The 20,532-nt window shown below is 41.7% G+C and overlaps 2 protein-coding genes across 2 annotated transcripts in view; one reads left to right on the top strand and one right to left on the bottom strand.

Moving 5' to 3' along the window:
• The first annotated feature begins 335 nt into the window (after positions 1-335).
• Positions 336-5,503, top strand: LOC134652734 (ubiquitin carboxyl-terminal hydrolase calypso). The gene is made up of 8 exons (XM_063507896.1): positions 336-789; positions 869-1,016; positions 1,970-2,153; positions 2,310-2,458; positions 2,615-2,806; positions 3,050-3,120; positions 4,083-4,292; positions 5,297-5,503. The coding sequence occupies exons 1-8, from the start codon at positions 415-417 to the stop codon at positions 5,501-5,503; spliced, it is 1,536 nt and encodes a 511-aa protein (XP_063363966.1). The 5' UTR covers positions 336-414.
• A 3,387-nt stretch (positions 5,504-8,890) lies between these two features.
• The window catches only part of LOC134652993 (clustered mitochondria protein homolog), a 44,999-nt gene continuing 33,357 nt past the window's right edge, over positions 8,891-20,532 (bottom strand). Inside the window, exons 15-25 of the mRNA XM_063508266.1 lie at positions 19,886-20,271; positions 18,410-18,612; positions 16,221-16,427; positions 15,220-15,447; positions 14,585-14,667; positions 14,242-14,371; positions 13,800-14,072; positions 13,321-13,446; positions 12,635-12,850; positions 9,685-9,899; positions 8,891-9,198 (exon numbers count right to left, since the gene is read on the bottom strand). Coding sequence (XP_063364336.1) covers positions 9,048-9,198; positions 9,685-9,899; positions 12,635-12,850; positions 13,321-13,446; positions 13,800-14,072; positions 14,242-14,371; positions 14,585-14,667; positions 15,220-15,447; positions 16,221-16,427; positions 18,410-18,612; positions 19,886-20,271 — 2,218 coding nt within the window. The 3' untranslated portion in view covers positions 8,891-9,047. The remainder of the gene's footprint in view (positions 9,199-9,684; positions 9,900-12,634; positions 12,851-13,320; positions 13,447-13,799; positions 14,073-14,241; positions 14,372-14,584; positions 14,668-15,219; positions 15,448-16,220; positions 16,428-18,409; positions 18,613-19,885; positions 20,272-20,532) is intronic.

Genomic DNA, 20,532 nt, shown 5'->3' with positions numbered 1-20,532 from the left:
TTGTCCTCGTCTGGACAGACCTTATAGGATCAAACATGCCTCGAACCGTATAGGTGAACCAGGATCTATTGAGGGTGCGCCATGTTGCGGAATTTCACTGGAACTAATTTTTTCATACTACACTGAATTGTCACCCTATACATGAGAATAACAGCGCCCTCTTGACAATTATCATATATTACTGGTCAGGCTATACCAAATGGTGGTCCGATCCGTACGTCTATTTGAATTTTAATACGTACGTCAATTCTTGCTTGTGGTAACATTATCACATATGTCAGTGGACTGTCAGTAACGTGTTACTGTCACAATTAATCTGTAAAGCACAAAACGCATCATTTTTATTTATTTATCTTCTAAACAAAGCATTTCTTCTAATAATATACAAATAAGAGTTAATAGGAATTATAATACATGAAAAGCATGCCTGTTGAATTGAATAGTCTCACGGAAGGATGGCTAGAGCTCGAAAGCGACCCCGGTTTATTTACTTTGTTGCTAGAAGATTTCGGCGTCAAAGGCGTACAAGTCGAAGAAATATATGATCTGCATAAGCCATTAGAGAGTCCAGTCTATGGGTTTATATTCTTATTCCGGTGGATTGAAGAGAGACGGTCGCGTCGCAAATTCGTAGATCAAATAGAAAGCTTTGTACGCGATGAGGAGACAATTAACAATATATTTTTCGCTCAGCAAATGGTGCCCAATAGTTGTGCCACACACGCTTTACTATCTATATTACTCAACTGCCCCAATCTACATTTAGGAGAGACTTTGAGTAGATTAAAGGTATGTATGATATAATGATTTACAATAGTGTTTAAGGTTCAACAAATATTAACCTTCTCCTTTTTATTGTTTTTAATAGCACCACACAGTAGGTATGAATCCCGAGAACAAGGGGTGGGCAATTGGAAACACCCCAGAGTTAGCATGTGCTCACAATTCACATGCCATACCACAAGCTCGCAAGAAGACAGACAAAAATGCTGTGGTCCCTACAGGACGCTTTACAGGTCAGCTCTATTCTTTAAATTTATTTTAAAACTATTCCAATAACATTCCAATTATCATCTTACATGGTGCAATTTCTTGTATGTAATATAACCTCTATTAAGGCCCACAAGCCTACCTATGGTTCTAATTTATTTATGATTTAAAACAAAATCAATATTCCATATCCTATTGATAAATAAATAAATCTCTTGCTACTGTTTAATGTATATTCTGATACATTACATTTTCTGAATTAATATTTTCAATTGTTAAGCCCCGTCTCGATTACGCGCGGCGGCCGCGCGAGCAATGTTCGACCGCGGCAAACCTGTATTTTGGCTCGCGAGCCAAGTTCGGCGCCATCTTGAACTATAGCGCGGCGGCCTCGCGCGGCAGGCGATCCGACGAATCTGACGCCAGTTTGTACTCGGGAACCATGGATGTACGTCGCCGTGCAGCTGCCGCTTTTATAATTATTTATCATATTATTCACAAGAAACCTAAACGGAAAGTTCGATGGTGGATGAAAAAGATGTATATGGATAGAATACTACATGGTGGTGTGAGACTTATGGAAGACATGAGATATAAAGTTGCTGTTACATTACAAAATTTTACAAGAATGACATCAGAAGATTACGAACTTTTAAAAGCATTAATTCCATGCATCACTTCTTAATGATCTGTTGCGATATTCATCCCAACTGCGCGCGAACATTCCTTTGCTGCGCGCCGAAACACCGACAATGAATGGTTCGTCGCGACTGTCGCGAGCCGCGTTCGAGTGAGCGAATGATCGAGTTGGCTCGCGAGCCAGCCCGGTATCGATTGCGCGCGGCTGCCTCGCGAGCCAATGTTCGATAGCTTGCCGCGCAATATGGAGACGGGGCTTTACAATGTCATCTAACACATTTCTTATAAAAATATTTTTTTTGTCAGCTTGTATTTACCCAGTTTAATTGTATGTCCTCAGGTGAAGCATATCACTTTGTTAGCTTTGTACCTATCAATGGACATCTGTTTGAGTTGGACGGCCTGAAGCCATTTCCCACAGACCATGGGCCCTGGGCCACAGACGAAGACTGGACAGATAAGTTCCGGCGAGTCATGGCCGAGAGGTTGGGCAGAGATGCTGGAGAACAGGTCCATGATATCAGGTAAAGATAACAGAACTAGAACGGACCAATTTCAGAGTATTCTGCAAAACAAAGCTGCAAGATTAAGATTAGAAATTAAATTGTGCCAATTAGGAGTTCCATACCATGTGCTCTTTCATAAGCTAATGTTATAATCAAACCTACGAAATATTTCAGATTCAATTTGATGGCTGTGGTGCCAGACCGAAGACTTGCCATAACACAGAAACTGAACGCACTTGAAGTCAACCAGAAAAGAGTAAAGGATGCCATATCGAAAATAGGAAAACATTTGAGACATCTACTTGCTAAAAACAGGGACAATGGTAAACAAATAAATTTTTCATGGACTGAGTTTGCAAAATCAGAGCCACTAGATGGTGCTGGGATGTGATGATTTTATAGTTTTACAATTACTAGTAGTTCAAGCTATTAACGTTCATGATTTATATTTCAATGTTATATTTTTTGTGTATTTTCAGAACAAGCAGAAATTAACCCAGAATCAAATGAAAGTTCATTGCAAGATAATGAGATAGAGTTCAGTGAGAGGACCATCCTACTGGCTCTAGAACAGGCACAGTCGCAGTTATATGACATAGATTACACACAACCAGTTTACATAGAGATTGGCCCCACAGACAGGCAGAACCAAGATACTAGTTTTATTTTAGGTTTGTAACATTATTTGAAGGCAACAAAGCACTAGAAAAAATATCAGACCTGACTGGCACCTAGTTTAAGCAACCTTGTCTCCACTATACTTGTAATAAGATTGAGATTTGAATTGTGTCTATGCATAACCATTTTATCCTGAACATGAACGTGGTGAATTTTTATTACATGTTTGGAAAAATTATTAAGGTTTATCAAAATTATAAAAAATTACAAATTATATAAAAGAAATTACATTTCAGCGGACCCTGTTGAGCAGGGTGAAGTGGTGAAGTTTTTCACCCTAAATCGGGACAGTCAAATACTTGGAGATGTAAGTATATTTATAACAAACTATGTTAGTATAAGCAAAGAGTTAGGTATTGATAATAATCACAACTGTGAAGTCTAATGGCTTGATTCCATCATTGCGTAGCACTCTGCGGCGCAAGTATATAGGAAACGTGCATGAAAGGTAGGGGGCAACACAGGAGCCCCTTGATTAATGGCGCAAAGTAATACAACGCGCAATAGAGCGTGCGTGCTCTGTAGGGGGCAGCACCTGCTTTGGCGTGAAGTGTTCGATTTAGGTCACAAAAAGCACGGTCCCTAATTCGGTACAAAAATGCTTGTGCAGCAGCTGCTGCAGCACACTGTTGGAATCCCGCCTTAACCCTTAAATGCATGATTATCTGTATAATTTCCTAATAAATTGACATAGATGGGTAATATTGTATAGATTGTGGGAAAAATAAAGAAAAAAATCATAGTAATTAAAAAATAATATATGCATATTGAGCCACGGCCCTACAAAATATACGATGTAGATCTACATCATTATACATTTAAGAGTTAAGAAAAACTAGTTCGTCAGCTGAAATACTTCTACATACTATAGTTCGTTTTTTTAGCATTAGAAAGAACTTGAAAGAAGGTAAACGATTTTGACATGTCTTTTAATTGAAAACCACTTTTTAAAAATCAATAACTATTACTTATGAAAGCAGAAGACTATAAAAGATCGTATTAGATTCATAATTGTTACATATTTACCGTAACTTATTTTTAAAATGTGCGTGTTACTTAAGTATATGTTTTTATTACATATCTATTTGTGAGTTCCTGTAATTGGCTCTATATATCTATTTAAGATTCCAATCTCATTTAGTTAGCTGTTGGATCTCCTTATGTAAATAAATAAATAAATAAAATGTGTTTTTCAATTAAAAGACACATCAAGATTGTTTACCTTATTTCTAATGCTAAAAAAAACGAACTATAGAACATATATTCCAGATTTATCCCACCTCCATCACAGCTATAGTGAAGAGCAATGACACACCCATCCTGGCGTACAGCGAGGTGGCGCCCGAGGAGCCCTTCAAGCCGCGGAAGGTGCTATTCACGCACGCGGAGCTGAACGCCATGATGAGCTGCATCGTGGCCGAGATACAGCTGTGCCAGCAGGCGTTGAACGACGAGAATGATAAGAGGGATATGTATAAGGTATTGTATTTTTTTTTCGTCTAAAAAAGGGTAAAACATGACATAATATATACTTACACGTAAAAGAGTTAACTGAGTTTTTAGGGTTCCGTACCCAAAGGGTAAAAACGGGACCCTATTACTAAGACTCCGCTGTCCGTCCGTCCGTCCGTCTGTCACCAGGCTGTATCTCACGAACCGTGATAGCTAGACAGTTGAAATTTTCACAGATGATGTATTTCTGTTGCCGCTATAACAACAAATACTAAAAACAGAATAAAATAAAGATTTAAGTGGGGCTCCCAAACAACAAACGTGATTTTTGACCGAAGTTAAGCAACGTCGGGCGGGGTCAGTACTTGGATGGGTGACCGTTTTTTTGCTTGTTATGCTCTATTTTTTGTTGATGGTGCGGAACCCTCCATGCGCGAGTCCGACTCGCACTTAGCCGGTTTTTTATTTAATATTGTTAGGTATAGGAATACACTAATTTTATATATTATTTGGCGGTTCTTTATATGTATAAGACGGTCACAAATATCCAGAATCTGTCTGTATTTTACTTAAGTTGATGGAGTTTGAATCTTCTGTACAGTGGTTACATTCTGTATTTAAATAGCTGCGCCGGACCGCAGACGCACTGTTCGGTGTGGCACCGCTACTTGAGTAAGCAATGTAACTATTGCATAGAAGGTTTAAATTCCTTTGACTGTTTACTCACCGACTCGCCTTCGCCTTTGATATGAATCGTACGATAGCAACACTCTTATATAACCATTGGGAAACATTATGTACTTGCACAATAAGATTCACATATTCAGTGCCGAAAACCCGACTATCGGGTATTTTATGATTTCGTTCCCAGGCCGGACGACCCGATAGTCGGGATCGTTACCACGATCACAGCTTTATAATATGTCGAAATTTTTGTGGCTCGGCGCGGATGTCTTGTTTGGCCGGGTGGCAATGAATGTGTTAAATAGTGAGTACCGCGTGGAGGGTGACACGTGTGGGGCGACCGACAGGTGGACGACTGCCGGCGCACGCACAACTACGACGAGTTCATCTGCACGTTCCTGTCGATGCTGACGGAGCGCGGGTCGCTGGCGGAGCTGGTGGCGGCGCAGCTGGAGCGCGGGCGCGCGCCGCGCGTGCGCAGGCGCCGCGCGCAGCGCCAGCGCCAGCGCCGGCCCCGCCCGCAGGTGCGCGCCAGCGCGCGCTCCAGGAAGTGACGAGCCCGACTCACAACAACTTGTACTATACTGGGTCAACCAAATCTTGTCAGTAGAAAAAGGCGGCAAATTTGAAAAATCGCGGGTTAGCAACACTACGTTTGAATTATTAAAAAATCGTGTGTCATTTATATCTTATCTGTGGAACTGTTTACATTTCATCGTTGTTCGATGTACATTGCTGCTTTTTGTTCGTTTCCTAGGGATACCATACTTTAGTTTGCTTTACATTTCTACTGACATATCCGGCTTGACAGACTACATATACTTCTGAAGGTTTTTGATACCGCCCGGTTTTATGCTATCCAGTCCCGGAGGCCCTTTTCCGTAATATCAGGGTTCCAAATACGAAAACAAAACTTAAGCTTCTGCTGGGATTGGACTGTAAGGAGGCTATAGTTTATTTATTATTCGCCAATCATTTTCTCAAAGCTGAGGTTGAGTTTCTTATAATATTTATACTCTGGCACGGCGACATTGTCATTAGAAAAAGGTGACAAATTTAAAACTTGTAGGCGCGAATACTTGGCTTCCCACTGAAAATTTTAAATTCGCCTTCCACTGACAAATTTCAGTATATAATATCGGTTTTCTAGTCCCCTTATCTATTCTTTTTCCTGTTCTTGAAAATTTCTGCATTCTCAAATGTCTCTTTTTATCTAAAGTTTTTGTAAGCATCATAGCTTTACTTTAGCTATTAGGTATATCTAGAAGTACAAGTGTAAATGTATACAATTGCTTTTGAGGTAGCTCGAGGCCACTTTCATTGCAATTTAATAAAAGGTGAATAAATGAAACAATCACGTTAAAAACGATTTTTATTAGTATACTACGAACAGCGCCGTATTTACATGGTCGTCATATTGTTAAAGAAATGTAACAACAACAACTATTATTGTTTGCTTAGGCACATACTTCATCTAACAACATCCTTAAAAGTTAAGTAACATTCAATTGTTAGTTATGGGAGGAGGTTATCATTTAGGATACATGGTATGATTGTTAAGTTACACTTGCAATGGTGCTTACTTCTCGATAAAAACTATTTTCGGGCCTTAAAAATCGATAAGCATAAGCTTTTTTATTTATTACATTAATTGTGATGCACTATAATATTGAGATACCGTTTAAAATTATGTAGTTAGGTATATTTTGATTAACTTTATAAACGTCATCAAGAAAATACAGTGTGGTCTGTCATTCGGATTTGTATATATCTTTTCAATTGACAGTTTCATTGGTTTACACATACACAGAAAGTTTTGAGAAAAATCCGATTCTAAATTTCATAGAAATAAAAAATTAAAGTAACCTAACAATATTGATTCCGTTTCATTCAAGCCATGCATGATTATCAGACACAAGATGAAATAACAAAGCATCGGAAGATTATTGTCAGAACGGGAAATTAGTATTATTTACACAGCGATAGTTAAGAGTGACCAGTTTAAATACCTAAAGAAGATGGATAAGCAAGGCAAGTGGCTCGTTGATAAAATAATTCATTTATATCACAGACTAACAGAAATATTACGGAGAGATTTATTCTCACTACATATATGGCACTAATCACACTAAAATCTGAGAGAAAGCTAACAATCAAAGGCAGTGTAATATATCAGTAAGTAGATAATTCGGAGTTTAGTTTACGTCTTTCCAATCCAGGCTCTCACGTCGCGTATATCTTCCATCACTCATCATAGTAATTACTTTGGTCGAAAGAGAACCTATCCCCGCTGCGGTTGAGTAACGACACGGATCATGGCAGACAGGTAACTAATTACTAAACAAAATCCAATCTAGGAATCTGATTAATATCAATTTCTTACGTAATTAAAAACCTACAGAAATGTTCAAATCCTGTTACATTTCAATGACAATATAACAAAATTCCTACGACTATGGGCATGTCAACAATATACTCCCGTACTAATTAAGTAAAGAAATAATACTCGACATAACAATTCATAAAATCATTTGTTTATTCGGACACGCCGGTAGCACCAGACGCCGGACACCGGACACCATGGCGCAGTGCGGTCCGGGCTCACAACCGAAACTTATTGCTATTATCACTACATTTCCATTGCACTACATCGGATAACGATCAAATTGTGAATTTGAAACGGAAGCATAAAATTAAACCTACATCCACACAGTGATTACGGGACCTCAAAATCGGTATCGGCAGTTTTCAAAATATTTCATGCATGCATACATGCTAAGTGAAACAAAGGTGAAAAGGTATTTTACTGTATTCACACGACTGCCGAAACGAGGAAATCTTTATTTAATATAAATAATATTTTTCATAAAGAATCAATATAAATAGCTTCCTCATTTAAATCAGGTCCATCAGGTCAGTTACATATAAAAAATCAAGGTCGAATAAAATATGGATTTCATATGAAACATTGTATTTCCGGACAAACGTTAATAGTGAGTAAGAACCATAATAGTTAGTGTAATAATCCCAAATATCCTTTGTTTTGAGCTTTTTTACTGATACCATTTCGACTAGAGTCGAATGTCATTAGGCATATTATTTCTCTTCGTAGTATACAGAATTCAACCAATGTTACACTACTTTCTTGTATAAGAATGTAGAAAACTGAAGGCCGATTTTAGGTCCTACGAAATCATTGCGTGATTTGAGCGAAATACGCAACGTACGCACATGCACATAAACCTATTGCACTCCGCGATACTTAAATAAACGCATAATTATTTGATCGAAATAATTACCATCAAAATTTGACTAATAAAAAAAATCTACATCAAACCTTAGCACGCTACCTACTACGGCATACATTCTTCGATAATAAGGAACAATCATCAATCAATAATTATAAATTACAAAGTAACAATGTATAATAAACGTTCACAGGGCCGGATTATACCAAACAGGCATTTAAGGGCAGGACACATCAGTTGCGTATGTATCTTGTTTCCTGCTTTCTACGCAGTACATCGCTGGCGTTATGCGCCGCATTCGTTACCAGTGTCTAGCAACGCAAGCAATGTGCTGCGAAGAGAAGAGGAGCCGAGCTAGATTACGCATGCTGTGTGCATCGGCCTATCGGCATTGCAAGCGTCAGGAATTTCCCTTCGTGTAATTCTCTGAATAGGGCCACAGACAGACACAGATGTAGTGCATAATCCTTTACCATCGTATTTTCAACGCATGAACGTTGTGCTATTTCAGTCAGTCTCAGTACAAAAAGTGCCGAGGTTGACTGAAGGAGCATGACAAATACGAACCTTTCCGAGATAATACGACGGCAAAGGATTATGTACTACATCTGTAACGAGTTATCAATCAACACGAATCGATTCGAAGAATATTTCAATTATACCCGAACTATGCACTCACGGGCTATCGTTTTTGCGGCGTAGATTGTAAACTGTTAACGTTATAACGGTAACAATCCAGTAAACTCGGTAGTCTATAGAACCTAATCAGCCCCTAAATAGGCCTGCCTTCATTGCCTGTATGGATAATCGGCCGTGGATGTAAAGCGGGAGTGGATTACGGCCGGCGGTTTCAACTCTCTGTGGACGCGTCTCCGCCCGCGTTCAGCTCCGTCTTCTCGACTTTCTCTTTGCCGGTGCTCAGTTCAGCCAGGCCCGGGATCGGTAAGTCTTTTAGTTGTCTTTTTTCTATTTCTGCTTTGAACTGCTCAATATCTTGAGGGCTGAAAATGTAAAAAAAATATATATATAAACAGTGATAATGATCATTTCGTCAGTAGTATGTATGTGTATATGTTTGTGGCATGTGTTCCATCGTGGCGTCAAAACTACTGCTCGATTTTGGTGACTCTGGTGTCTCTCAATCGACTCGTGGTTATCACGGGTGGCATAGCTTACATTTATTACCAACTCTAAAAGAGGGGGAAGTTTTTCCACAATATATACCCTAGAGGCGTGGCTCACTCCGTGATTTCGTCGCTTTACTACAGGTAGCTAAAAGTACAATGCTCCACACCAATTTTGGTGGCTAGCCATAAGCCGCGCGTGGCGTTGTCGCCACCTAGCGGCCATATCTGTCCTGATCGTAACAGACGCGTTTTGTTAGAGAGTCTTCTGTACCTAGTACTATTATTTATTCTGTGACTAGGGTGAGTTTATCAAATATTTTTCTTGTCTTATGTGAAGTGGTATCGGTAACGTGATGGTACCTGATCTGCACGAAGAGTATGCCGTTGATGAGGTTGAGCATGTCGATGACGGAGGCCATGCCGGGCGGCTGGATGTGCAGCGGCGGGTGCTGCGGCGGCTGGTGCGGCGCGCGCGCGTAGGCCTCCGCGAGCCGCTTCTGCAGCACCACCGCCTGCGTCGTCAGGTGCCGCAGGCACTCGGACGACTCGCGCGTCTTCTCGTGCTTCTCGCCCAGCTGCGATCACAAACCGATAACGTCTTATTGATGTATCAGAGTATGCCTGGAGGAGGGCAAGCGAAAGCATGGCGGGCAACTTCTCAGATATAAAGATGTGCTTAAGCGCCACATGAAGAACTGCAACATTGACCCGCTTCTGTGGGAGAAGCAGGCGGCCGACCGCCCTGTGTGGAGGTCTTTTGTCATTAAACAAACTGATGACTTTGAATCCCGTCGACTTATGGAACTAGATATCAGACGGGACGAGCTGAAAGCCCGACCGCCAGCGGCTATTAGGTATACTTACAACAATGGTGTCCTTACCTGCCCGTTGTGTGCACGGGTCTTTGTTAATAAGATCGGCTACGCAAGCCACACGCGGGCACACGAACGTCTTCAGCAGCGGAGTTGAAACAGTCGCCGTGGTCGAAATCGGCCGGGAGAGTATATTTATGTACAGTGCCAACCACTTAAATAGCCTCACCTATATATTGTGAGTATTATAATTATACGTGATTATTTTTATCAATATATCTTAAATTTGAATTGTACGCCCTGACGTTTATCGAACGACACATTAACAAGTCCGAATTTGTCTGCGCGCGAAACGTTGTGGACGCAAGAGCTAATACGGGCCGTCCACATGAATAGCCTCAGTGTAACATAATCGTCCAAACCGTGCATTTAAGTTTCGCTTTCAAATTTATTTTATTATGATTAGATAATACAGATGGCATTCTATTAAGTACCTGCAGTAACGCGATAAACACAGTGTTTTTGTGACTATGGGACGTGGAAAAAACTTACAAGTTTAGAAATTGAAAAGGTTAATTTTTATTTAACTCTAAAATTATCCCATCGTGAGATAGCTCAAAAAATAGGTAGCAGCCCTAAAGTTATTAATAATTATGTTAAAAATAAGGAAAATTACGGCCACCAGTATAAAGGACGCACAAAATTTGCCACTACGGATCGTGAACGTCGACTTATTTTACGCACTGCTTCAAATTCCACCAAGACCGCCAGGCAAATAGCTAGTGAAATAAATACTAGAGCACCTCTCTCTACAGTTCGACGGATTATTAGAACATCATCCCACCTCAAACGAAAAAAAATCATGAGTAAACCTCCTTTGCGCGAACAACATGTGGCGGGTCGACTGTCTTTGTCTAAAAAGTACATGTGCTGGAAAACCGAGTGGCGAAATGTGATTTTTAGTGATGAGAAAAAGTTTAATCTAGATGGTCCAGATGAATTTAAATATTATTTTCATGACCTAAGAAAAGAACCGAAAGTACTATCACGTCATCATTCAACTCTCGGATCGGTGATGGTTTGGGGAGCAATTTCTTACTATGGTACTGTTGATTTAATTGTGGTAGACGGAAGACTAAATTCTGAAAAGTATTTAAATTTATTAAAAGAAACAAAAAGTAAGATCAGAAAAGTAATAGGTAGAAAAAAAGTGTTTTTTTAGCATGATAATGCTCCCATACACAAGTCAGCCATAGTTACAAAGTGGTTTGAAGAAAACCAGATTGAAGTTCTAGATTGGCCATCCTTGTCCCCTGATCTGAACATCATGGAAAATGCCTGGGGTTGGCTTTCTCGGCAAGTATATTACAACGGAAGACAGTTTAGTAATAAAGAAGAACTCATTCAAGCTATTTACACTGTTTGGGATTCTGTGGACGTTAATTACATACATTCTTTATATGAATCACTACCTAAACGTATTTTCGAATTAATAAGGTCTAATGGAAGGTATACGAAATATTAAACGAGAGTTTTAATAACTAAACAGTATCTTTTAGCATGTGAGGCTATTCAAGTGGAAGGGTCAATTTATTTGTTTGACGTTATTTCTTAAAACTTTGATTAGATAACAATAAATATTGTATTTACTATTACAAGGCTTCTTGTTTTATTTCATATTTAATGTTTAATATATATCTCCTTTTTATATTACTATGAGAAATATTAATTTTGTTGAGTGAGGCTATTCAAGTGGCTGGCACTGTATATGACACCGTAAGATTGTGAACCCGTTAGTTTATAATCTAACGTAGGTTATGTTAGGTTAGATTATAATCTCCCTACCGTCAGTTTATAATGTAACTAGCGAGATTATAATATGACGAGTGTTTACAATTTTACGGTGACATATATACTGTACAGCACTAGCGGTTTCTTGCAGGCGGTTGTTGCTACATTCGTCCGCAAGAAACAACATTAGTAATCACGAATTACTAATCAGTGAGGAATGACAGTGATCCAGAAACGATGCCTACGACTATTAAAAATTAATAATTATCAGCTTTTATTCGTGCCCCTACTAAACACAGGAAAATACTTCTGTCAATTAAATAATAAATGCCGTAAATTACTCGATCCGGCAATGACGACTGCCACAAAAAGTCTAGGGATCTTTTCTTATAATAAATCAGATAATATACACACCAACAGAGTAGTCCTTCCTTCTTATGCGTGAGCGCGGCGCGGAAGTTGCCGAGATAGGTCAAGTACCGCGCAAGCAGATGGCGCGCCACGGCCGCCTTAAGTGAGCGTTCGTCACGTATTAATAATGATGACAAGTACTCACCAGCTGCTTGTATATGGAGTAGGTCTCCTTTTCGTGCGTTAGAGCGGCGCGGAAGTCGCCGAGGCACGACAGCGTGCGCGCGAGCAGATGGCGCGCCACGGCCGCCTAAGTGAGCGTTCGTCACGTATTAATAATGAAGACAAGTACTCACCAGCTGCTTGTATATGGAGTAGGTCTCCTTTTCATGCGTTAGGGCGGCACGGAAGTCGCCGAGACAAGACAGCGTGCGCGCGAGCAGATGGCGCGCCACGGCCGCCTTGAGCGAGCGCGCGCCGTGCACCGCGCTCGTCACGCTTAGCGCGCGCTCCACGAAGCGGAGGGACAACTCGTATTCGCCGACCGCGTGCAGTATTAGCGCGATGTTGCTCTGAAACGATAACACTTTTTATAACAATCGTCTTCGTCACAGCTTACGCCTAAGATGAAACTGTCACATTCGATGGCTCGGTCGCACGCAGAGAAAGACTTCAGCCCGGGCGGATTTTGTGGTGTGAAATGCTATTAAGAGGATTTTTATGCATATTAACACATTTGTAGCCCCCTAATTCAAAAATGTCACGATATGATTAGTATGATTACACTATAAGACAACATAAGACACTGTGTCTTCGACACAAAAGATGGCAAACGCAACACTTCATTATTGTACGTTACACCGCAAGGTCCAACCTAACAGTTGTTTCACTCCGCTACACACCGCATGGCGACCCTGCCAGTGCCGGTACTAGGGTTTGCAATCCGGATCCGAAATGTATGAAATCATCCGGATCTGGATCCGGATCCGCGGATCTTCCCATACATTTCGGATCCGTCGTGCAAACCCTAGCCGGTACTTACATCGAGCAGCGCCATCTCTGGGTGGTTCTCGCCGCAGACGAGCAGCGCGAGGTAGCGCGCGCGGTACAGCAGCTTGAGCGCCGTGCTCACTTGCCCGTTGGCGAAGCAGTACAGCGCCAGGTGCGACTGAAACGACACAAGTTTACAATGTCAAAGACCTTTTGAAAGTAGAGAAAGATAAAAGGTATGTCCAGTTTTTCAGTTTGCTTTTAAATTCGTATAACGCGTGTTTCGAACGCCTAATTTTTTAATGAAGTATCTATCTATATATTGTGATGATATTTCCGATTGTTTGGTAGTAGTCAGGCGCCAGAACAGACAGCCCAATTGACCTCATAGTGACCCATCAACCTTAATCAAGTTCTCAAAGTAACTTAGGTATATTTATGGAACTGCGAAATTTTAATCGTCAAGTCGTCTTTGAAAGCAGAGTGATTGTATCATCTCTTATTTTCTATCAACTCAACCAGTATACTCACATATTCAGTAATAGTGTAAGGATGGTCGATGCCGTTGACCCTCTCGGACATGAGTACGGCCTTCTGCTGGTACGCCATCGCGTCCCTATGTTCACCCGTCACATAGCACAGTCGCGCGACCATCCTCAGGCACTGCGCGATCTCGCCGTGCATAGCTCCGTACACGTTGTTGAGCAGATTGAGAGCTTCCGCGATCAATTCGTGACCCTCAGATACGGAGCCCGCTTGGATTTTGTTTTGGCCCGTTGTGTAGAAATTGTAGGCATCCGATGCCTGGGGAACAAAAGATTTGATAAATTAAATTACAAAAAAAAACACAAATCAGATAATGTTGTCTTCGGTTAACCGCGATAATTATTCATGAAATAAAACTATTAAAACGGATTATATCACAAATCAGATATTAATCATTGGGTAGTTTAGTTAGTAAGATGGTAGTTACCCTAGGATTGATATGTTTGACAACGGGGAAGATATTCATAATGTCCGCGCTGGTGAATGTGGCCTTATTCTTGCTGTCGAAGTCATATTCCCGCAGCATAATTTGGAGTCCGACTTTCAACGCGAAAGACCTGTAAAAATATGTCAAAATGTCAGTGTCAGATAGCAGGTTTTCTGTCCCACTAACAGATAATATGTGACATAAGGAGTTATACTCGTGGCACAAAAACTAAAAATAAAGCGGTATTCCTACCAGAGCGGTACGAATTGGATGGAAGAACCTGACAGCAGTTGAAATTACTGTTTAAACGCTAGAATGAGTACCTAATTTGAGTGATACCAACCTGAGAAGTGATATTTTTTGGAGGCCGTGTTTTTCAATAACATTGTCCATGTTATCCGCAGCCAATTCATAGCCCCAATACGCCTGAAAGCAGAAATAAATGTATTATGTTATTTTCAAATCACTTATCGTTTCACTTATTAACGGGCAGAACCGATCACCCCGTCGATTTTTTCGCCCAATTCGGGGGCCCTTTTCCAAGTTTCTCATTACACTACGTCGTTCCTAGAGGCGGGCCCCGGCAGGTTGCGCCGGTCAATATCCCCTTACGGCGTTATTGTCCCTCTCTATGGCATGACAACAGACAGACAAACGACGATAATCAACTGATTAAGTTAGCTGCCGTTTATGAATAACGCCATTAGGGACTTCGTGTCAGGGCTTAGAGGATATAATCAAACGGAGACGCCTTGTCTGTAATTTTCTGTACAAAACAGTCTGCCGATTTTTGCGGGGGAGGGGAACGTCAAATGTATGCGTAACGTAAAAATAGCCATGTCAGATAAACGTCAGTCCATACATTGTGTATGACCGTTGGCCGCCTATTTTCGACAGAGGGGAAAGCCTGTTAATGGCTACTCCGTTTAGTTGTATTCTCCAAGTGTCAGGGTCTCAAAAGAACAGTATGCAGCTGACCTTGAGCTCCTGCTTGATCTGCGCGAACAGCGCCTTGGGCGTGAGGCTCTGCCACTCGGGCAGCGGGCTGGCGGGCTGCGCGCCCGCGCGGCGGGTGCGCCGGCCCCGGCCCCGCCCCCGCGCCGGCGCCGGCGTGTCCGCGCCCAGCACGCTCGGCGCCGCGCATGCGCCCAGCAGGCAGTTCAGGAAGTGCGCCACGCCCGACCCGATGCACATCGGCTCGCAACCCTGTAATGTTGATATACGTTAACGTGTCGGTTCTCAACTGAAAATCAGAGGTAGACTCCCGGGACAGTTTGCTAGATCGATTTACCCCCCCCCCCCCCCCCCGGTTTAGACTCTAAATACGGCGCCGCGCATGCGCCCAGCAGGCAGTTCAGGAAGTGCGCCACGCCCGACCCGATGCACATCGGCTCGCAACCCTGGAATGTTGATATACGTTTAACTTGCGCTCGGTTGTCAACTGAAAATCAGAGGTAGACTCCCGGCCCGGGCCGTCCGGGGAGTCCCGGAACAGTTTGCTAGATCGATTTAAATTTAGCCCCCCCGGATTTGACTCTAAATACGGTTCGATATACATGAATGAGTCCTTAAAATAAAACGATCTAAAGTATTCTTTAAACGCGGGTTCACTTTTAGGATATGCGGGGCATCAAAATCTTAGGAATCGATCGAATCTGATGGATGACCCTGGAGAGAGCTGGTGCCCACCATGGTCTAGAAATGTCATTAACCTTTGAACGTCACGCCTATTATTTACAATGCGATATAGTAAACCTTATCGAAATATAAAAAGGTTGATATTACACTGTAACCGAACGCGTCAGTCGACGCCTTTGACGGTCAAAACATGTCGTAATCCGGCACTAGCATTCTCAAGTGGAAATTAAAAATATCACAATACGCCTCCTTCAATATATAAAACCTCAGTCAGTCAGCCACAGTCACATGGCGACCCTGCCAGTTGAGCCCAAAGAACAAAGCATACAGAGTGTTGATACCTGCAGGTAGGCAGTGTAGAGATGCTTGGCGGCGCGCAGCACTAGCTCGCCGACGGCGATGGCGTGCAGGTAGTGCAGCGAGGCGACGGGCTTGAGCGCGGCGGCCACGCGGCCCAGGTAGCGCACGTTGATGCCGCGCGCGTGCAGCGCCTCCGCCAGCCCCGCGCCGTCCATGGGCGCCGCCTGCTGCTCCAGGCATTCGCGAACCTGGATAATAGGGATGATGACACATGTTGAATTTTATAATAAAATCTAGTAAAATAGATAGCAAATGAGCAACTTATCACAATATTGTGGATATTAAAAAAAATTGAAATAATATATAAATACAGCACCTGAAAGTTTCAAAATTTAAGTTTTTTTAACTTTCAAAAACGAAATAAGTAAGGATACAATCCGATTCCTCACATTTGATCTAAAACAGGGTTGTATAGCAACTATATACATAAACGCAATATTTCACCGACAAAAATGCAATTTTCTGGTTTAGTTCATATTTCAAGATGCGATCTCGGTGACCTTGAGCGTTTTGTTCGGAGCGTTTCGCGAGTGAAGTACGACTGTCGGACTTTGACTACTGACTTTTGTATTGCTTTAATGCAATGGGTCCCATATAGACATTTGATCCTAAAACAAACCTAATTGATTGATACCATAAATGAAAATTTGTCATCTAGCCTATACACAGTATACACTCATCGATAACTCATTTCATTGCTAGCCGCACAAAAATGAAACATATTTAAAAAAAAATCAACTTTATGGTCGATTTCGTCACTGATTGTACATTTTATTTCAAAATCTGTCAATGCCAATCGTCGTTAATTAACCCTTATTGAACGCCACACTTATCGTGTGCGACGCGTCATTGTGAACCTTGTCCGAGTCTACGAAGGTTGATTTTGGTCTGTAGCCGCGCGCATCAATTGACGTTTTTGGCGGTTTGACCAGGTAATAAGTAAATAAAGTTAGGGAGGGTTTGCACTTTGTAACATCACCATACATCGGGGTTTTCGGTGCGGGAATGATTTTGTGTATTTATAACTTTGTTTATTGTAAAATAATTACCAAACTATGAATTAAACGTAGGTAGTAAGATCCAAATGTGCTTAGAAATGTTAAATTAGTATCGTTTCTTACAGTTTTTACCTGTTATTTGGCTAGTGTAAAACATTCCCGCACCGATGTATGAACATCACAGAATCAGGTGGCTGCTCTCAGTGCCACATTGAAAAAATCCACCTGTATAGTTTGTAGCTTTCTAATAGACCCCGAAGGCTAATCCTATTGTCTATTGTTCAGTAAAACCGCACGTGCTACTTACCTGCAAAAAAGGGTCCTAATTATTCTATTTGGCACCTGAGCGCGGGCTAGTCCAACCTTGGAGGATATAATCAAACGGAGACGCCATGTCTGTAATTTTCTGTACAAAACAGTCTGCCGATTTTTGCAGGGGAGGGGAACGTCAAATGTATGCGTAATGTAAAAATAGCCATGTCAGATAAACGTCAGTCCATACATTGTGTATGACCGTTGGCCGCCTATTTTCGACAGAGGGGAAAGCCTGTTAATGGCTACTCCGTTTAGTTGTATCCTCCAAGAGTCCAACGCTCAAAAAACCAGTGTAGGTGCGCTCTCCGATAACGCGCCTTTGTTACGCATCTCGATGACACATTTTAGACTGGTTCTGTAGCGTTCGACTCGCCGGCACTCAGTAACCGAAGTACCGATTTTTTATGCAGGTGGTTGTGGCACGTGGCACGAGCGGTTTTTCTTAACAATAGACAATAGGATTAGCCTTCGGGGTCTATTAGAAAGCTACAAACTATAACCGAAGTACCGATTTTTTATGCAGGTGGTTGTGGCACGTGGCACGAGCGGTTTTTCTTAACAATAGACAATAGGATTAGCCTTCGGGGTCTATTAGAAAGCTACAAACTATAACCGAAGTACCGATTTTTATGCAGGTGGTTGTGGCACGTGGCACGAGCGGTTTTTCTTAACAATAGACAATAGGATTAGCCTTCGGGGTCTATTAGAAAGCTACAAACTATAACCGAAGTACCGATTTTTTATGCAGGTGGTTGTGGCACGTGGCACGAGCGGTTTTTCTTAACAATAGACAATAGGATTAGCCTTCGGGGTCTATTAGAAAGCTACAAACTATATCCAGTTATGTATCTACTCACAAAGGCGGGTATCTGTGTAGTGAGCAGGAATGCGGCGGCCTCCTTGACGAGGTGGCGCTGGCGCGCCAGCGAGCCGGGCGGCGCGGCGTGGCGGATGCCGGCCGAGTACACGTCCGGGTTGAAGCGCACGTCGAACTCCGACTCCTTGAGGGAAGACACGGCGCGAGCTGCTGCCGCCACTACCGCACGGGAGCGTCCGCCTGCTACAATCACAAAAAACAACTAAATAAAATACTTTTTCTCAAAAATGGACGGCAAAGTCGACGTTGCCGGTTAAAAAATAGGTCGCGAAGTGCGTAGTTTATGGTCATTCAAAAAATTAAAAAGTTAAAAACATTGCAGTCTCGATTTCGGGACTGCAATGTTGCATACAAATTCCATTATTTAACGAGTTCCAAACTTTTTAAAACTTTAAATGGCCATATCAAATGAAGGCATAGGTCCCTTAAACAGCCAAACAGATGATCAGCACTTATTATTATAAAGCCTGTAACAGACTATCGCACCGCACCGCGACCTTGGAGCGTCGCACTCATAAGTGAGAGCGAGAAACGGATATCTCTTTCTAAAGGCTTAATGTTGGTCCGGCGACTATTTAGGTGTCTCAAATAGGTTGGCGTATTTTCAGCAGAAAAATACACTTCTTTTTTTTTAAAGGCGGCAAGCAAATCTTTTTAATGGTTTTACTTTTTTCTGTGGAAATTAGAACGTTGCTTCTGTAAAATATTTCTATTTCTTGCACCATTTTTGAGAAAAGCACTATATATGACTCGGCTGGAAGGCTACTTGCTGGCTTCGGATTCAATTAAACGGACTCCCAAGGTCGTCCGTTTAAAACGAAACCTCAGCCAGCAAGTAGCTACTTCCGATCCTCGACAATAATGTACTATTACCTCGACCACGGCACGGACGTTTTTAGCGCGAGGCACCAGGCGTTACACGCGTGCAGAAAATGCGACAATCCCTACGAATGGCAAGATTGGCAAGTACGTACGAGAGCTGGATTAGTACATAATAAGCCACTACACTCGAGCTGGAAGCGAGCGCGCAATAAGCCGATGTGTGTAATGACGACGGCACACGTGTTTCTTACGTTTTTCAACACGCTTGCGAGAAAAAAACTAAACTTTTTATAATATTAATTGTTAAAATGTTTGAAACGCGAAGTATGTATTATCATAGAGAAAAAAATACATAGAGTGCTCACTCCATACATCAGTTTTAGTACCAAAAAGACTATTAGCATCTAGCATCGAGTAGCGGAACTATCAGTACTGCTACTTGACAATAGATGTAGCACCGACCGGAAAGTCTTATGCTGTTGAGATAAGACTTTCCGGTCGGTGCTCCGCTACTCGATGCTAGATGTAGATACTGAAATTAATAGTCTGAACTGATGTATGGAGTGAGCACTCTATGTATTTTTTTCTCTATGGTATTATGTAATAGCATAATCTACAAATAAAAAAAACTTACTATCACTCTCTTCCTTATCCTTGTCGCCGCAGATAGAATCTGTGATGCTTTCTACAATCTTCTTAGCGACATCGGTATCTATATCCGAATAGTTCTCATTCAACAATAAATCATCCTCCTTGGGTTTTTCACTGTCTTTCTCAACCTTAACCTCCTCTTTTTTGGCACTTTCCTTCTCTTTTTTATCCTTCTTATCTTTGGCTTCTTTCTCCTGGCTCTTCTTGTCGCGTTTAGTCTCCGGCTCTTTGGTTTCCTTGGGCGGCTCTTTGACATCTGGCTCTTTGCTGGTTTCGATGGGTTTTGCGTCGCCGGAGTCGCGCTGGCGCTTGGCGCTGAGCTGCTGGAGGTGGAACGCTGCGTAGCGGATGAACATGAAGTAACGGGCCCTGGTGACAAACAATAGTACATTATTGTCGAGGTTCGCAAGTAGCCTTCCAGCCGAGTCATATATAGTGCTTTTCTCAAAAATGGTGCAAGAAATAGAAATATTTTACAGAACTTACAGAAGCAACGTTCTAATTATCACAGAAAAAAATACAACTATTAAAAAAATTTGCTTGCCACCTTTAAAAAAAAAGAAGTGTATTTTTCTGCTGAAAATACGCCAACCTATTTGAGACACCTAAATAGTCGCGGTACCAACATTA

This window comes from Cydia amplana, chromosome 12, assembly GCF_948474715.1.
Source record: "Cydia amplana chromosome 12, ilCydAmpl1.1, whole genome shotgun sequence".
Classification (NCBI taxonomy): domain Eukaryota; kingdom Metazoa; phylum Arthropoda; class Insecta; order Lepidoptera; family Tortricidae; genus Cydia; species Cydia amplana.
Note: the sequence above shows the minus strand (reverse complement) of the source record. Positions and strands in the feature narration are given on the sequence as shown.